The sequence below is a fragment of the Rana temporaria genome, chromosome 5, assembly GCF_905171775.1.
Source record: "Rana temporaria chromosome 5, aRanTem1.1, whole genome shotgun sequence".
In the NCBI taxonomy this organism is placed as follows: domain Eukaryota; kingdom Metazoa; phylum Chordata; class Amphibia; order Anura; family Ranidae; genus Rana; species Rana temporaria.
The window spans coordinates 336,002,839-336,022,046 of NC_053493.1; the positions used below are offsets into that span (position 1 = coordinate 336,002,839).

Here is a 19,208-nt window from a genome sequence, read left to right on the forward strand (position 1 = left end):
GAAGTCAAACTCCAGCTCACACTTTAGAAGCAGTTCCCGCAAACAGTTGTTTTCCCTTTTGGGATAAAGGTTTTACATACATACAAAGGCTGATCATTGTAGGTGCCCATGTCAATGGTAAATGGTTTGTCTCATCCCTCTAAATGCTTCATCTGCTTCTTTTTCACAAAACGACCAATTTAGTGGCCAGATCACCAGGTTAGAATAATGGAAAGAAAGCCTAAAAAAGAAAACTAAGGCAGTCACCACATCTAAGAATTGGTAAGCTGAATATTAATAAATACTTGTTTTTGGGTTTAATACTGCTTTAAACGGAATCTGTCAGCTATTTTCAAAAACTGCAGTCCTACCTGTTGTAACTACTGTTAATTACAAAAATCCTCATCTGTGGATGCCTCTGATTAGCCTGTTCAGCGAGTGTGTCAGACCTATTTATGATCTTTGTCTTTGCACAAGGGATATTGGGTAATTCAAGATGGCCAACGGGTAAACTTTACATTGCAAATCTTACAACCGAGATGTAAATGTCATGGAGCAATTCCAAATGTGCCGTTCCAATATTTCTTCAGTATTTTTTTTTTCATTTAGGAACCATTTAGTAAAGTACAGATTCATAAGGGTAGAGCACAGGTTTACCACTAACAATTAAAAAAAAAACGAATTTTGTTGAGGTAACCAGCCCCCAACAACCCTGTTGCTACTGATTAAAAGGTGGTATCATTTTTCCATATGTTTGTAGTTCATATAAAAGGCACGTGTTGCACAAGGCGCCACACTAAACTCGGCCAGGAAAATGGACTCTGACTATCCAAACTATGTGTCAGCCGGGGTCTCCTCTTGAGATATATCAAAGGATGAATTTATTGCTTCCAGGAAAGGCCCAGGATAGGTTTGTGCTATGTGCTGGATTCCTTTGTCTATGCTACTGTCTTCATTTGGCTCTTCCCTGGCGCCGAAGGCGGGGCAGGATCTGGTCCGTGCATAATTTGGCTCCGCTCTGGTGTTGCCGATCATCTCACTGACTGTGCTTATTGGGGAGGCCCGCCACCTTCTCCTTTGCAACTGATCTTCTTTGTGTTTAATGGAATACCAGGCCAGAAATATAAAAATGAATCCTAAGAATTTCAAACCAGCTGCCAGTCCAAAATAAACGAAACGAAATGATGTCACGTTGTATTCCCAGCAGGAGCCTTGTACTCCACAGTCCTGCTGCCAAAGCATGCAAGTTGTATCAATAACAGCGCCGAAGTAGATCGGTGTAGGAATGTAAGCTGCAAAAACAAAGACACGTTGGGGAGTTTGGAAATTTGCATCATTTCACACAATAAATAATGTGCAGTGAGACACGGTAGGTTGCCAATGTAATTACAGAGTGTTAGATGGAAAATGTATATAGCTAACTCTGGGGTTCTTTTTTATATAAAGTATACAAAGACAACCTTATTTCACTACGTTTGCATTTATTGATTTGCTAAGATCAAAATGTTTTAACCCAAGAGTCAAAGCCCAAGTTACGAATCGCTCAACATATCAAGTAGCCCTGGTCATCTTTCGGAACTCAGAGTCAATAACTGGTTATTTGCCTCTAGTCACTAAAGCAAGTAAATGCCACTGACCTGGATCTGTCACCACTTTGATGCAATGTAGATATATATACCTCTATACAGAACTGTATTAGCTCAGCAACATTTGCAGGCTGTTAAGCATTAAAAGTTCTTTTCAGGTCTTGTCACAACATCAACTAAATTCAGGCCATTCCATAACTAAAGCCATTTAGCTGTTGACCTACTTGCATGCTTGAGATCCTTCCTCCTATATGACCCAACTGCAATTCAGCTTCATCTCATGGACTTATGGCCTAACATTCTACTTTAGTAGCTAGATTCAGATAGGCCGTCGTAACTCTCAATCTACGCCGTCGTAAATTTAAGCGTATTCTGGAAACCAGATACGCTTAAATTAGGCTAAGATACAAGCGGCGTAAGTCTCCTACGCCGTCGTATCTTAGGGTGCATATTTACGCTGGCCGCTAGGTGGCGCTTCCGCTGAGTTCGGCGTAGAATATGCAAATGACTAGATACGCCGATTCAGAAACGTACGTGCGCCCGTCGCAATTAGTTACGCCGTTTACGTTAGAGATACGCCGGCGTAAAGATAAAGCTGCTCCCTAGGTGGCGCAGCCCATGCAAGGTATGGACGTCGGAACAGGCCTATCTTTTAACGTTGTTTGCGGAAGTCGTACGTGAATCGGGCTGGACGTAATTTACGTTCACGTCGAAAGTGCGTACTTTGGAGCAATGCACACTGGGATATGTCCACGGACGGCGCATGCGCCGTACGTTAAAAACGTCAATCACGTCGGGTCACCAGTCATTAACATAAAACACGCCCCCCTGTTCCACATTTGAATTAGGCGCGCTTACGCCGGCCCATTTACGCTACGCCACTTAGGAGGCAAGTGCTTTGTGAATACAGCACTTGCCTCTCTCACTTACGGCGGCGTAGCATATATGCGATACGCTACGCTGCCTCAAAAGTAAGCCGCCCTACCTGAATCCAGCTATAGAAGTTTCTAACACAAAGAGGAATTAATGGCTCCTTTTATAACAGAAAGGAGCCTGAGGCTAGTAAAAAAAATAGTCTATCACACCATGTTTGTTGGTGTAGGGTCACTCTATTTGGTCTTAAGGTCCATTTTATACAGTTAGTAGTAAATCCTATTTATTATTTAACAGTTTCATGTACTTACAATATACAGTATGTCACAAAAGAGAGTACACCCCTCACATTTTTGTAAATATTTTTGTTCTTTTTTTTTCATGTGACAACACTGAAGAAATTACACTTTGCTACAATGTAAAGTAGTGAGCGTACTGCTTGTATAACAGTGTAAATTTGCTGTCCCCTCAAAACAACTTAAAGTGGAGCTCCACCCTAAAGTGGAACTCCTGCTGATCGGAACCCTCCCCCCCTCCGGTGTCACATTTGACACCTTTCAGGGGGGGGGGGGGGGTGCAGATACCTGTCTAAAGACAGTCTCGGGCAGACTGCAGGCAGCCTGCCTCCCCCCGTTGTGTGCTGGGAACACTCGGCTCCTAGTACACAGCGGGAGCCAATCGGCAGGCGCAGCGTGACTCGTGCATGCACCGTAGGGAACCGGGCAGGGAAGCCGGAGTGCTTCACTTCCTGGTTCCCTCACTGTGGATGGCGGGGGGAGCAGCAGAGTGACGAGCGATCACTCGTCCTCTGCTGCGGACGGCGCTGGACTCCAGAACAGGTAAGTGTCCTGATGTTAAAAGTCAGCAGCTGCAGTATTTGTAGCTGCTGGCTTTTAATATATTTTTTTCAGCGCACATCCGCTTTAACACACAGTCATTAATATCTAAACCGTTAGCAAAAAAAGTGAGTACACCCCTAAGTGAAAATGTCCTAATTGGGCCCAATTAGTAATTTTCTCTCCCCGGTGTCATGTGACTCATTCGTGTTACAAGGTCTCAGGTGTGAATGGGGTGCAGTTTTTTTTAATTTGGTGTTATCCCTCTCAGGCCCCGTACACACGTCCGAGAAACTCGACGGGCAAAACACAAGATGGAGGACCGTTTTCATCGGACAGATCCGGTCGTGTGTACGAGGCCTAAGGCCCCATACACACGGGAGGATTTATCCGCGGATACGGTCCAGCGGACCGTTTCCACGGATAAATCCTCTCGAGGATTTCCGCGGATTTCTATGCGATGGCGTGTACACACCATCGCATTGAAATCCGCACCGAAATCCTCTGGCGATGACGTGTCGCGCCGTCGCCGCGATTATGACGCGGCGACGTGCGCGACGCTGTCATATAAGGAATTCCACGCATGCGTCGAATCATTACGACGGATGCGGGGGATCCCTTCGGACGGATGGATCCGGTGAGTCCATACAGACCAGCGGATCCATCCGTTGGGATGGATTCCAGCAGATGGATTTGTTTGGCATGTCAGCAAATATTCGATCTGCTGGAATCCATCCCAGAGGAGATTTCTCCGCGGAAACAGATCCGCTGGAGTGTACACACCATAGGATCTATCCGCTGAAACCCATTTGCTGGGATTTTTCAGCGGATGGATTCTATCGTGTGTACGGGGCCTAAGTAACAGAAATATGCAGCAATGGATATCATATCACTTTAATATGTGAAGGCCTTTTTAAACCTGCCAGCAGATATCCTCCATTTTTTTTTTTTTCATTTTTTTTTTCTTTTTTTTTCATCTTTTTCTTTTTTCTTCTTCTTTCTTTTTAAACCTGCCAACAGATATCCTCCATTTTAAAGAAAAGGAACACTTTCTGAGGAAAATAGGTAGAGTCAATTTTTTCAAATAAGATAATTTCCAACCTGATAACCATGACACAGGTCACTTATTTTAACTTATTGAGGGCCATAGACTTTAATGTTAACCCTCAGAAGTTGCATGAAAGTCGTACCTCAAGGTTATACAAGCAACTTGTGTGCAACAGTTGTCCATTATCACTGGTCAAAGCCTAATGCCGCGTACACACGATCGGAAATTCCGACCAGAAAACTGTGTATTTTTTTTCGATGGAATTTTGGCTCAAACTTGTGTTGCATACACACGGTCACACAAAATTCAGACTGTCAAGAAAGTGGTGATGTACAACTCTACGACGAGCCGAGAAAATTAAGTTCAATGCTTCCAAGCAAGCGCCGACTTGATTCCGAGAATGCGTGTTTTTTTAACACGTCGGAATTGCATACAGACGATCGGAATTTACGACAAGAACTTTTCCCGTCTGAAAATTTGAGAACCAGCTCTCAAATTTTTGCTGTCTGAAATTCTGACAGAAAAAGTCCGATGGGGCCTACACACGGTTGGAATTTCCGACAAAAAGCTCACATCGAACTTTTGTTGTCGCAAATTGCGGCGTATCCAAGTTGCTTTAAAGTTGCACCAAAGTTTCACTCCAAAGTCGGCGCAACTTTGGAGTCGTACAAGTTTGAATGGAGCCTAAAGGATCCTAGTGATACAGAGTTTGGCTCAAATTTTCACTAGGAGATTTGGCAAGTTGCCCATTATTAAAGGGGTTGTAAATGTTTTTTTTTCCTAAATAGCTTCCTTTACCTTAGTGCAGTCCTCCTTCACTTACCTCATCCTTCCACTTTGCTTTTAAATGTCCTTATTTCTTCTGAGAAATCCTCACTTCCTGTTCTTCTGTCTGTAACTCCACACAGTAATGCAAGGCTTTCTCCTTGGTGTGGCGTGACGTGCTCGTCCCCTCCCTTGGTCTACAGGAGAGTCAGGACGCCCACTAACACACAGCTTCTTTCTCTATCTGCAATGCAGAGAGCGTCCTGACTCTCCTGTAGTCCAAGTGAGGGGGTGAGCACGACACTCCACACCAGGGAGAAAGCCTTGCATTACTGTGTGGAGTGAGGATTTTTCAGAAGAAATAAGGACATTTAGAAGCAAAATGGAAGGATGAGGTAAGTGAAGGAGGACTGCACTAAGGTAAAGGAAGCTATTTAGGAAAAATAAATTGTACCTTTACAACCCCTTTAACCACTTGCCACCCGCCATATAGCAAAATGACGTCGGCAAAGTGGTTTCAATATCCTGACTGGACGTCATATGACGTCTTCAGGATATTGAGCCGATGCGTGCTCCCGGGGGCGTGCATCGCAGCGATCAGTGTTGCAGGGTGTCAGTCTAACACCCCGCAACACCGATCTAGGTAAAGAGTCTCCGTCGGAGACTCTTTACCACGTGATCAGCCGTGTCCAATCACGGCTGATCACGATGTAAACAGGAAAAGCCGGTAATCGGCTTTTCCTCACTCGCGTCTGTCCGAAGCAAGTAGAGGAGAGCCGATCGGCTACTCCTCTGACAGGGGGGGTTTGTGCTGATCGATTATCAGCGCAGCCCCCCCCCCCCAAGGATGCCCACACTGGACCACCAGGGATGCCACCAGACCACCAGGGATGCCCACCACAGGTATGCCACCATAGACCACCAGGGATGCAAATCAGAACTAAATAATGGATGCCAATCAGTGCCCACAATGGATGCCAATCAGTGCCCACAATGGATGCCAATCAGTGGGCATCACTGATTGGCAGGCATTATTGTTTGGCACTGATTGGCATCCATTAGTACAACACATTACAGTCTATCAGTGCCCATCCATGCCCATCCGTGCCACCTATCAGTGCCCATTCATGCCCATCCGTGCCTCCGATCAGTGCCCATCCATACCGCCTATCAGTGCCCATCCATGCCTCCTATCAGTGCCCATCCATGCCTCCTATCAGTGCCCATCCATGCCGCCTATCCGTGCTCATCCATGCTGCCTATCAGTGCCCATCCGTGCCGCCTATCGGTGTCCATCCGTGCCGCCTATCGGTGACTATCCGTGCTGCATATTAGTGCCCATCAATGCCACCTCATCGGTGCCCATCAGTGCCCGTCAGTGAAGTAGAAAACTTACTTATTTACAATGTTTTGTAACTGAAACAAAAAAAAACATATTTTTTTTAAAAAATGTCGGTCATTTTTTTATTTTCTTAGCAGAAAATAAAAATCCCAGAGGTGATCAAATACCACCAAAAGAAAGCTCTATTTGTGGGAACAAAATGATAAAAGTGTAGTTTGGGTACAGTGTAGCATGACCGTGCAATTGTCATTCAAAGTGCAACAGTGCTGAAAGCTGAAAATTGGTCTGGGCGGGAGGGTGTATAAGTGCCCGGTATGGAAGTGGTTAAGTAGATTCACTGCTTTTACAGCCTTACTGAATAATAAATACTTTACTGACTGTGGTTCAAGCCTCTATGATAGAGCTGCGAATGGACATTAGGGTAAAATATATTTAGTTCTTTCCCATATTTACAGTGCACAGCACTGATGTATCACTCTACATTCCTCCCAAACCTAGAAGGTTGTAATTTGTTTCCTCTGATCCCTGGCATTTATAGTAATACACTCATTATTGGGCCAGAATCTCTCTGAGTCTAAATATTTATTTCATTACCGTTATAAATGCCTTTTCTCCTCTAGTGTACATTTTTTTTTTAACGGCTAATACATATTTTGGCAAACTTAAGACCTATGTGAGAGCATGATGTGCTTTACAAATCTAAAAATAGCATAACAGCGCCACCTTGTGGATGAACACCACAAATACAGAGGAATCTCACTTAGCTGTAAATGATCACATCCAACACTTAGCTGTGTTACATGTTTAAATGTCATGATGGTAAGCCTAAAATGGCATTTATTTACATTCCACAGAATTTGTCTAAATATATAAATGTATTACAGGTGAATACTAAACATTTAATTAACTTTGCTTTCCATTTCATACAATGTATACGTATATGAAAACCACTGATGGTGACCTGAATAATTTTTTTTGACATTTAAAAATAATACTTACCAAGAGTTCTCAGCAAAACAAACTGCATTCCTAATGCAAAAGGCCGCTCACCTTCATCCACAGACCTGCAAAGAAAACATCTTGTGAATCAAAAATGATAACAGTAAAATTAAATATCAGATGAAATGATTTCACTGGCACAACCATCTTTTATCTCACTTTTTATATTAAAAGGGTTGTGTAGGGAAATTATGAAGACACTGTTTAGACTGAGGATACGTATGTATCTTTTACTTACTACACACCTGCTGATAACTATACGCACACCCTTTTACCTGATACTGACATAATGTAGCAGACAAAAGAGCAAGGGGTAGTCTTTGCAACACTGATGCCCAACATGCAGTTCACAGACCACATATGGCCTAACAGAGCTCTCTGTGCGGCCCACCATGTGTTGAGCACTTTGTAGCAAAATGCTGGGTGCTTGGACTTTCCCTGCGTTCCTGCATCCAGAATATAATGGAGAGTGGTAGCACAACACCCAATAAAAGGATGCCTTCTGCATTCCCACTCCCTGCACTGAAACTAAGCCAGTACTGCCAGGCGGTGTGATCTCCACCTGACAGAAGTATAGTCCCAGCCGGACATCATCAGGGAAAGAGTGTGTGGGAGCGTGTGGTAAATTAAAGTGAAGTTCCACCCACAATTTTTTTTAACAAAAATCCCAAAAAAAATTTGAAAAAGAAAATGAAAAAAAAAAAAAATGTTACTTACCAGAAATAGTAGTCCATAATCTGTAATCTGCCTCTTCGTCGCCCGCAGCAGGTCTTCTTCCTCTGTCCTACTCGTGGTGTGTTCTGGTGAATGGGGCACGCTGCCTTCTGGGAACTGTGCATATCCCAGAGAGCAGCCGGCCCATTCACAAAACGCCACGTGGCTCGGGCATGCGCAGTAGGAAACGGGCAGTGAAGCCGCACGGCTTCACTGCCTGTTTCACTTACTGAGGATGGCGGCACTGGGATCTGCCAAGATCAAGGAATCGGCCTCAGGGGGGGGGGGGGGGCTGATATCGCGGGCAAGTAGGACAGGTAAGTGTACTTATTTAAAGTCAGCAGCTACAGTGTTTGTAGCTGCTGACTTTTAAAAAAATAAAAATTGCGGGTGGAATCCCTCTTTAACCACTTAAGACCCGGACCAAAATGCAGCTAAAGGACCAGGCCAGGTTTTGCTCTACCAAATACCAAATACCACCAAATAGAGCTTTCTTTTGGTGGTATTTGATCACCTCTGCGGTTTTTATTTTTTGCGCTATAAATAAAAATAGAGCAACAATTTTGAAAAAAATTCAATATTTTTTACTTTTTGCTATAATAAATATCCCCCAAAAATATATAAATGATATATATATATTTTTTTCCTCAGTTTAGGCCGATACGTATTCTTCTACCTATTTTTGGTAAAAAAAAATCGCAATAAGTGTTTATCGGTTGGTTTGCGCAAAAAATTTATAGCGTTTACAAAATAGGGGATAGTTTTATTGCATTTTTTAAAAAAAAAAAAATTTTTACTACAAATTTTTTTCGTGACTGCGACATTATGGCGGACACTTCGGACAATTTTGACACATTTTTGGGACCATTGTCATTTTCACAGCAAAAAATGCATTTAAAATGCATTGTTTACTGTGGAAATTACAGTTTCAGTTTGGGAGTTAACCACAGGGGGCACTGAAGGGGTTATGTGTCACCTAATGTGTGTTTACAACTGTAGGGGGTGTGGCTGTATGTGTGACGTCATCGATTGTCATCGATTGTGGATTCCTATAAAAGAGATCACACGATCGATGACGCCGCCACAGTGAAGAACGGGGAAGCCGTGTTTACACACAGCTCTCCCCGTTCTTCAGCTCCGGGGACCGATTGCGGGACTCCAGCGGCGATCGGGTCCGCGGGTCACGCGGTCCCAGTCATGGAGCTTCGGACCGGGTCGTGGGAGCCATGGCTGGTCTTAAAGATTAACGTACATATACATTGATGTGCCCAGCCGTGCCATTCTGCCGACGTATATGTACGTATATGTGCAGGAGGCGGTCCTTAAGTGGTTAATTAGAAATAGCCTTATTTATTTTGGATAGAGTAATGGAAGGTTATAACTCCTGTCAGTTTTTTTGCCATCTGTATCCTATTGGGGAGATTTACCTTCACTTCCTGTCCTTTAGCCAAACAGGAAGTGAAAGGAACTCCCTGCAAATTAGGGGAATTCCTTGGGGATCCCCAGGTCACCTTAACTAGTGTGCCCATTGGAACATTTCCTCCCTATTACTTTTTTAGGGACAACCAAATATTTGGTATTTTCTTTTACTTTGACTTTCAATGACAACAGTAAACAGGACAAATAGGGATGGGCGAATCTCTCTAATGGGGGCACAGACAGCAATAAAAACTTAATAGGTGTTCCAATCCCTCTCCAAAAAAAAAAAAAAAAAGGTTTTTCCTTCAGCCTAGGATCACACTGATGCGATGCGGGAACCAGCACGATTACAGCACCGGTTCCTGCAAAGCTCCTCTCCCGCAGGCAGTTCACACTGCCTTCTGCAAACTGCTGCAGGTGTCAATACAATGTTAATGCGATATGTGAACTCGTAAAGGAATTGGATCGCTTAGGTGAGAACACCCATGTAATCTGATTCTAGTGCGGGGAAAAACAAGTCCCTGCACTATTTTCTGTGCAAATCCAATGCGAGTTCAGCCATACAACTGTATGGCTGAACTCGCATTGCTCAGAGATCGCATGTGATCAGCACCAGCGGTGCAGGTGCGACTCACATGCGATCTCTGAGATCGCGCTAGTGTGAACCCATGCTCAGTTATACTTTAAGTACATTACCATTAACCACCAATGAAGGATCATAGATTAAATAGAAAAACATTTCTTAAATTCCATAATAATATGCATTGAAATTGCTTTCTGTAGGAACTTTATTACCAATTATATATGTACTTTTCCTTTCTCCCTCTTATAGTGGATTGTAGAATAATATAAGTGATTGTTATGCCGCGTACACATGATCGGTTCGTCTGACGAACCGATCGTGTGTGGGCCCCATCGTTTTTTTTCCATCGGTGAAAAAACTTAGAACCTGTTTTAAAATTATCTGATGGTTAAAAAACCGATAGAAAAAAACAATCGTCTGTGGGCAAGTCCATCGGTTAAAAATCCATGCATGCTCAGAATCAAGTCGACGCATGCTCGGAAGCATTGAACTTCATTTTTCTCAGCACGTCGTAGTGTTTTACGTCATCGCGTCCTGACACTAACGGATTTTTAACTGATGGTGTGTAGGCAAGACTGATGAAAGTCAGCTTCATCAGATATCTGATGAAAAAATCCATCGGTCAGTTTTCATCGGATGAACCGATCGTGTGGATGTGGCATATGGCTCCATTCACACATATACGACTCCAAAGTTGCGCCGACTTTGGAGTGCAACTTTAGTGCAACTTTGGATAGGCGCGACTTAGATACAACTTTGGCTTTGACCAATGATAATGGACAACTATTGCACACAAGTTGCATTGTATAACATTCAGGTATCACTTTCATGCAACTCTGAGGGTTAACATTGAAGTTGGAGCAAAGTAGTGCATGAACTACTTTGAAGTTGCTGCAACTTTAAGTCGTGCATGTATGAATGGTTATCATTGGAAAACATAGGGAACAACTTGTCATGCAACTTTGATGTCCAAAGTTGCACGACAAGTCACACAAGTGTGAATGGACCCTAAGGTTCAGTTCATGCTAGCCAATGTCACGCAACTTTCAGTGCAACTTTGGAATCCGACAGTGATATGATTTTGATGTGACGTTTTACACCCTATGGCAGTGGTCATCAACCCTGTCCTCAAGGCCCACTAACAGGCCAGGTTTTATGTATTAGAGAATACAGTAAAAAAAAAAGAGCAGAACAATAGAGAGAGAATAGAGAGGGAGAGAACAATAAAATTACTATTTTTTTTTTATATCATATATATATATATATATATATATATATATATATATATATATATATATATATATATATATATATATATATATTTTTTACATTTTTTTTGTAACTGTAACTGTTCGGTTCAAAGTTCGGGTCTCTCAAAATGCAATGGCATCTTGGGAGACCCTGTGTAAAGCTGGCCATACACGGTTCGAATTTTGAAAGAATTTTCTTTCGAAAATCGTATCAAAGAATTTTCGTACGAATTTCGCACCGTTAGTGGGCTGCAGCAACAGCGCATTTCCGTGCGGATATCAAATTTGAGGAATCGGACATGTTGGAAATTTTTTGAAAAACAAACGATTTTCTAATCAATGATGGGAGAATCTTGAGAGAAATGTAATAGAAAAAAAATGTGCATGTGCAAGTAAAGAAAATTCCCGGAGAGGAAAGAATATTCCCGGCCAAAAAAAATATTTTCTGTAGCAACATGAAGGCTTGGTCAGCCGAATTTCGAAAATCAATGGTGGCACCATCAGCCCCCAAAAATTCAAAATTTCTGATCTTGAAAAGAAAATTTGTTCGAAATTCAAACGTGTATTGCCTGCTTTAGTGTTTCCTAGTCTGTGAAATGCTGTACCCTATGCTAAAACTGCACTAGTGTGTGGTAGCGTTCAAAACATTCACCAATGCAAAGACCAGGATTGTCAGGACAATGTGGACAATAATAACGGGTGTCACGCCTATATCCGCGCTTTCTACAGACACAACATTTTCTTTGGGGGGCTCGTTGGGTAGGGGTAGTAGGGAGGACATACAGAAAATGCCTCTCATGCAGCCGGCTTACTGCATTTGGTTGGGGATGGTGAGGTGCAGCACCGCCTGGATACAAGAGGGCTCGGACAATATCTCCCTGGAATTTAATTGAAATAAGTATACAGACACTTTTTTGTACCAGCGTCTGGACTTACGGGCAACTAGATACGGCGTCAACAACTGGTCGTTGAGGTCCACCCCTCCCATATTTTGGTTATATTCGTGGACACAGAGGGGATTCTCCACAACACCAGTCACCGTATGAATTTGGACTGTTGTGTCTGCGTGAGGAGAGGAAAGACCAAAAACATTCTTATTATCCCTCCACTTGACAGCGAGCAAATTATTACACCTTGAGCAGGCTCTCTCCCCCAGCCTAAGACGGGAATCTACAAGTAATTTTCTAGCAAAAAATAATGATTTAAACTTTAAAACAACAAATGTCAGAAAAATCCAGGGTCAGCAAGTGGTTAAAAAAAATACTATTTATTATAAAAATGTATTATAATGAAGTGGCAAAGGAGAAACCAAACATTCAGATTTCATCCATATAAGATCAGGGATGAGATTACTTGGAAATGTATCCAAGAAAAACATTCTGTGGAGGATTTGAATAAGCCCACTTTATTACATAGTGGGTTAGAGATGGAGACAACTCAACACAAGGAATTCTGGAGAGAGAACGAGTTCCAGAGGGGAGAATGACAAGGGAAAAAAGCAAAAACTAAATTTCGGACATCATCCATATAAGAGGAGAGATGAGGTTACTTGGAAAATCTTCCTAGGGGGACCTTCTGTGGATGATTTTGATAAGCTCACTTTATTACATAGTGGGTTAAAGGTGGAAACACCTCAACAACACCCCAAAAATGGGGAAAGCAAGCATGGGAACTCTGACGAGAGTAACAATTCTGGAGAGAAGAAGAGTTCCAAAGAGGAGAGTGACAAGACCAGAGGAAAGAAGCGAAAGAGAGATGATGAATTTGATCAATCAGCTGACGAAGAAAGGATGGTAAAAAAGGGAAAATTTGATGCTGCATGGAGTTCGTCCAAAACAATACCGGGCATGATATGTACTGCTGTATTGCCCAAGAGGAACAAGAGACCAGCATCAGATGCAATTTTCCCTGCACCTCCAAATAAGAAACAGATTACCATCGCAGATGAAACAAGTAAGAACAATTGCATAAAATATAACACAATTGTCACGGTTTAGGTATTTTATCGGGAATAAAAACTAGAGTTAGGCCAGTGCAGGGGTACACTGTAATATCCACTTTCTGTTATAAATGAGCCCTTAGAGCGTGTTTTTGTTAGAAAACAGCCACAGTATGAGTAGAAAAGCCTGTCCCCTGCCAATAGCTTTAGAGTAGAACCCCCAACTTGCCTTTAGAAAAGGGGATGGTACCCTCTCGTTGCTCAAGTATAAAAATGAATGCCTTCCTCAGCTGAATAAATAAGCTTGGGTGAGCTGCAGCTATAGATAGATCTGTCCTCCTATATTGGATCAGGCATATGACTGTGTATGACCACCCCTGCAGTTCTCCCTGTTATGATGAAATTCCTTTAACACTTTTGCTGCCATGACAATTTCCCACACATGGTAAATCGCACATTTTTGGACCTAAGGATTACACCTGCACTTAAAAAAATTAGGATTTGCTACATAATAGGGAAAATATAAGAATCATTTATTTGTCCAAACTACTTAGCACCTTGGAGTCGTGGTAATCAGTAATATCTCTTTTCCATCATTGTCATTTAATATTTTGTGTAGTAGGTGTTTTATTTATGTAATAACATGTCATGATTTCTATTTATCTTGTAGTCAGTGAGATGGTCAGCGAGACAGTCAACAAGGCAGTCAGCGAGACAGTCAGCGAGACAGCCAGCGAGACAGACAGTGACACAGTCAGTGAGACAGTCAGCGAGGTAGTCAGCGAGACAGTCAACGAGGCAGTCAGCGAGACAGACAGTGACACAGTCAATGAGGCAGACAGCGAGACAGACAGTGACACAGTCGGTGAGACAGTCAACGAGGCAAACAGCGAGACAATCAACGAGGCAGTCAGCGAGACAGTCAACGAGGCAAACAGCGAGACAATCAACAAGGCAAACAGCGAGACAATCAACGAGGCAGACAGCGAGGCAGACAGCGAGACAGTCAACGAGACAATCAACCAGGTTGTCGGTGAACCTGTCAACCAGGCTGTCAGCGAGCCAGTCAATGAGCTTGTCAGCAAGCCAGTCAACAAGGCAGTCAGGGATGTGCCCGGCACCACTGCCGGATGCGGTCCACCAGCCAACTTTAACCTTGACAGCTTCATCTTTCATAAAATACTAGGTCAAGGTAGTTACGGAAAAGTAAGTAATCAAAGATATATGAGCAGCAGGTTTAATGTATTGTGAGTTGCTGGTTATTAATATTGTCAGTGGGCTAACAGTAGGCTGTCGATGGAGGTCACACCACTGTATTCCTTACTACTTCCCATTTACATTACATGTGCTGAGCTGTGTTACTCAATGACAAACAATCAATTATTACCAATAAGATGCGTTTACACCAGCGTGATGCGTTAGTGTGCGCTCAATGAAATTGGAACATAATGCATTTAATGAAATGTGCTTTAACCTCCCTGGCGGTATGATTCTTTCCGATTTTTGGTGCTGAAAGCGGTACAATTGTTTTGCATGGAAATTTGGCATTTTATATTGTAGGCCTGTAATTCTTAGGAATAACTCACTTAAATCTGTCCAAACAAGAGTCTGGTAGACATCCCAGGTATGATAAAGTTTGAAACACAACTATAAATAATTATAAAAAATAATAATATAATAATAATAATAGTTATTCAATAATGTAAAAACACTGAAATTAGGTCAGTTGCAGAATTGTCGCTGTCATTACTTTCAGCGTTTGATGACGAATTTCCCCACAAATCGCTATCGCTCAATTCTGCAAGTGATTCTAATTTATTATCGCTGTTTTCTAGCTGCTCTAAAACCTCTTTGGACATAAAGGAACACTTTTTGGTTGCTATAGACAGTCTCCAGTTTCCAGGCAGAAAAAAATGTATTTATAAAATAAAAGTGCATGCAGGGCACTGGACAGACCACTGGGGACAAAGGGGGTGTGTAATTATTTTATACAGTACTGTAATCTGTAAGATTACTGTATATGTACTGTGTTTTTACTGTGAATTTGGCGCCAATCTCCGCCCCTGTGCGTCATAACGTCGCAGGGAACGGAGCTCGGCGACACTCAGGCACTGTGTGATCGAGCGAGTAGGACACAGCTCGCTCACACAGCGGGGAGACATCGCAGGATCCAGGGGACAAGGTAAGTAACCATGCCTGGATACTGCGATGCGATCCCGAGTCTGGCTCGGGGATACCGCTAATGGTACTGGAATTCCACCCCAAGCCTGACTCGGGATTACCACCAGGGAGGTTAACGAAGGTACAATAAAGTCATTTTACATCAATGTTAAAAACAAAATGCCAACACACATCATCTTAAATGTGCTTAGTGTGTGTTAAATGAATGCAAAGCGAGTGGAGTAAATCTAACCTAAAGTCATGATAGTGGTGAACTGTCTGTCGGAGGCATAATACACAAAAAGCAGCTTGGCACAATTACAAATCTGTTGAAAGATAAGGCAATAAGCTAATGTGTATTTAAACTGTATTTAGCAGATTGTATAGAGATTGGCTTCAGAGCTTCATAACCTTTAACCCCAATATAGAAACACTGAATACAGGCTTAGGAGTTAGTGCTGGCTGTAGTTTTCACTAAGTTTGCTTAAAGCCTACTGCAGCCTGCTAAAAGCCTATTTAAAGCTATCCCCATTCACTAACAGTCTAGAAGGTAGTGACTAACAGTCAAAACCACTAACAACTTTTGCTAAAGGCCTTCTTAGTTCATGTTCTATAAACTTGTGATTTCAAGCTAAGACTAACAAATGTAGCCAGGCTGGGGGTTGCTGCTGGGGACCCAGGGGTAACCTTTTCAGAACCTGGTGCTGAATTAGCTCCAATCATTTGTGTCCTGTGTTTTTTTTTTTTAGGTGAGCTTTGTCATAAACTTCTACGGTGGCTTTGAAGACGCTTTGAAGTTCCACTAATGCAACATGGGGTATAATTTTTCAAGCGATGACAAAGCAAAGCAAGGCAAACACAAGGTGTAAACAGCACTGTAAGCTAATGGCTTGTTTACAGCTTCAAAACGGCTTCGGACACTAAAAGCCAGTCAAAGCACCTGTCACTAAATAAAATGCTTACAGATCTGTTTACACCTTGCTTTTGCTTTGTTTTGCTTAAAAAATTATACCCAGGATGCCTCCATTTCAATTTGACATTTCTTATATAGGTAAGGGGCAGGGCCATCTAGCTACATCACACCACCTTCTGACATCACGGACTGGTGCATGCTGGGCATCTGATGTCACGTGGGGGTGGGGCCATTGGGTGACGTAGCTAGGTTCCCCCCCTTATCTATATAAGAAATGTCAAAGCGAAGATATTGGGTTCCGGCATGACACTGGTGTCACTAAATAGTGTGGGTTTTCTAAACTGAGAACACAGCAAAAGCCGTTTGCCTTCGGGCTCTCTCTATCCACATGAAACTTCCTATAGCCCCATCTGAACAGGCTGGGATGGGGGAGTAGCCACTGCTCTGAGTTGTGTGTGTAAATTGGACCTTGAGCTATTGAAGGGTATTTCCACTTTTGCAGTCAAATTTGGGAAAACTTCATATGTTGGTTATGTGTTCCCATTCACACAGTATACTTAAAAAAAAAATAGAAAACATTTTTTTTACCCTTTAGATGTTTCTAAGTAGAAGGCATCGTGGCTGATTCTATGAGTTTCTGCAAACTCTAATGCTATGTACACACGACCGTTTTTCACGACGAGAAAAACGCCATTTTTTAATTGGTCGTTAAAAACGGTTGTGTGTATGCTCCAGAGCATTTTTCCCGACGAGAAAAATGTACGGAAAAAATTGCAGAACCTATTTTTTTTTGTCGTTTTTCACATCGTTCTTTTTCACGTTGTGAAAAACGGTCGTGTGTATGCGGCATTAACCTGACCATAAATAGATTGGAATTTGGCCAGTTAGGCAGCGATCAATCAGTGCCTGCAGCCAATAAGTTGCAGCGCTGACCTGTGTATTCTGACAGGGGTGAAGTGAAGTTTTCTGATCGAGAAATGACAGTGTCTTTATCCCAATACAAAGTGGGCTACACTTCATTAACATAAAATGCAGGAGGGTTTTTTTTTCTAAATTTATAACATCAGACAGTGTACAAATCTAGTTTAAAGCTGAAAATGAAGAACTGCAAATACAGTATGAACAGGATTAATTATTTTAAACGTTACACCACATTACTCCTAATACAATGTGAAAAATGAAATAAATACAATTGAAGTCAACAGCAGCACTCACAACGTTGTACACAGCAATATACCAAAAATAAATAAAAAAATGTGTTTTGCGCTGTCACATAAATGGTGCAATAATCTTTACAAATGGTACTATTTAATATTAATAAATTGAATAAAAGTACAAAAAAAAATTATTTAGTGTACAGAAACCAAATAAGGTGATAGAAATGTGCAAGTATCCTCTGGTTCTTATTAGGTGCAACACCCGGTACTCCCCGTAGGAAATCAGGGAAAATATATCCTCTTACTAGATCATTAGACCTATCAAGGTCTGTATTGTGAAGCTCACTGATAGGGCTAATGATCTGGTAAGAGGATATATTTGCCCTGATTTCCAATGTGGAGCACCGGAGGTTGCACCTAATTAGAACCAGAGGATACTTTCACATTTCTGTCAATCATCTTATAGACTTTATTTGGTTTCTGGACACTAGATGAATGAATTATTATTCTTTTCTTTTTTTTTACTTTTATTCAATTTATTAATATTAAAGAGTACCATTTGTGAAGATTATTGCACCATCTATGTGACAGCCCATTTTTTGGGGGTTTACTTAAAAAGGTAGGCAGCAATTTTTTTATATTTTTATGTTAATGGTAACTTAATGTGAAAAAAAAATATATAAAGTAGGCGTTATTCCAATTTGGCTGCAAAAGCAGAAATACACTTTAAAGCAGAGTTCCACCCGAATTTTTTTTTAAGTCAGCAGCTACAAATACTGCAGCTGCTGACTTTTAAAATAAGGATACTTACCTGTCCAGGAAGCCTGTGATGTCCTCACCTAAAGCTGACCCGTCCCTCAGATGTGAGGTCAAGGGGTTCCTTACCCACGAAATAGATACAGCGTCCAGAGGCGATTCAGTTTGCATGTGTTGCGCTTTACAAGTTTCTCACTCACTCAGATCCGGTTGCAGGCACCAGCATCTTAAGTAAGGGAATTAGGAAGTGAAGCTTGAGTTGGCCCACCCTTTGCAGCTATGATGGCTTCAACTCTTCTGGGAAGGCTATCCACAAGGTTTAGGAGTGTGTCTATGGGAATGTTTGACCATTCTTCCAGAAGCGCATTTGTGAGGTCACTGATGTTGGATAAGAAGGCCTGGCTTCTGCTCTAATTCATCCCTAAGGTGTTCTATTGGGTTGAGGACAAGACTGTGCAGGCCAGTCAAGTCCTTCCACCCCAAACTCACTCATCCATGTCTTTATGGACCTTGCTTTGTGCACTGGTGCGCAGTCATGTTGGAACAGGAAGGGGTCATCCCCAAACTGTTCCCATAAATTTGGGAGCATGATATTTTGTGCAAAATAGTGCCTTAATGCCCTGTACACACGATCGGTCCATCCGATGAAAACGGTCTGATGGATTTTTCCATCAGTTATCCGATAAAGCTGACTGATGATCAGTCGTGTCCACACACCATCGGTTAAAAAAACGATCGTGTCAGAACGCGGTCACGTAAACCATGTATGACGGCACTCTAAAGGGGAAGTTCAAATCCAATGGCGCCACCCTTGGGGCTGCTTTTGCTGATTCCGTATTACCGCGTGTTAGTAAAAGTTTGGTTAGAGCCGATTCGCGCTTTTCAGTCT

General features: G+C 42.2%; 1 protein-coding gene across 1 annotated transcript in view; it reads right to left on the reverse strand.

The window, feature by feature from the left end:
- Positions 1 to 243: 243 nt before the first annotated feature.
- The window catches only part of SLCO5A1 (solute carrier organic anion transporter family member 5A1), a 139,112-nt gene continuing 120,147 nt past the window's right edge, over positions 244 to 19,208 (reverse strand). The window contains exons 9-10 of the mRNA XM_040354379.1: positions 7,429 to 7,493; positions 244 to 1,271 (exon numbers count right to left, since the gene is read on the reverse strand). Of these exons, the coding sequence (XP_040210313.1) occupies positions 814 to 1,271; positions 7,429 to 7,493 (523 nt within the window). The 3' untranslated portion in view covers positions 244 to 813. The remainder of the gene's footprint in view (positions 1,272 to 7,428; positions 7,494 to 19,208) is intronic.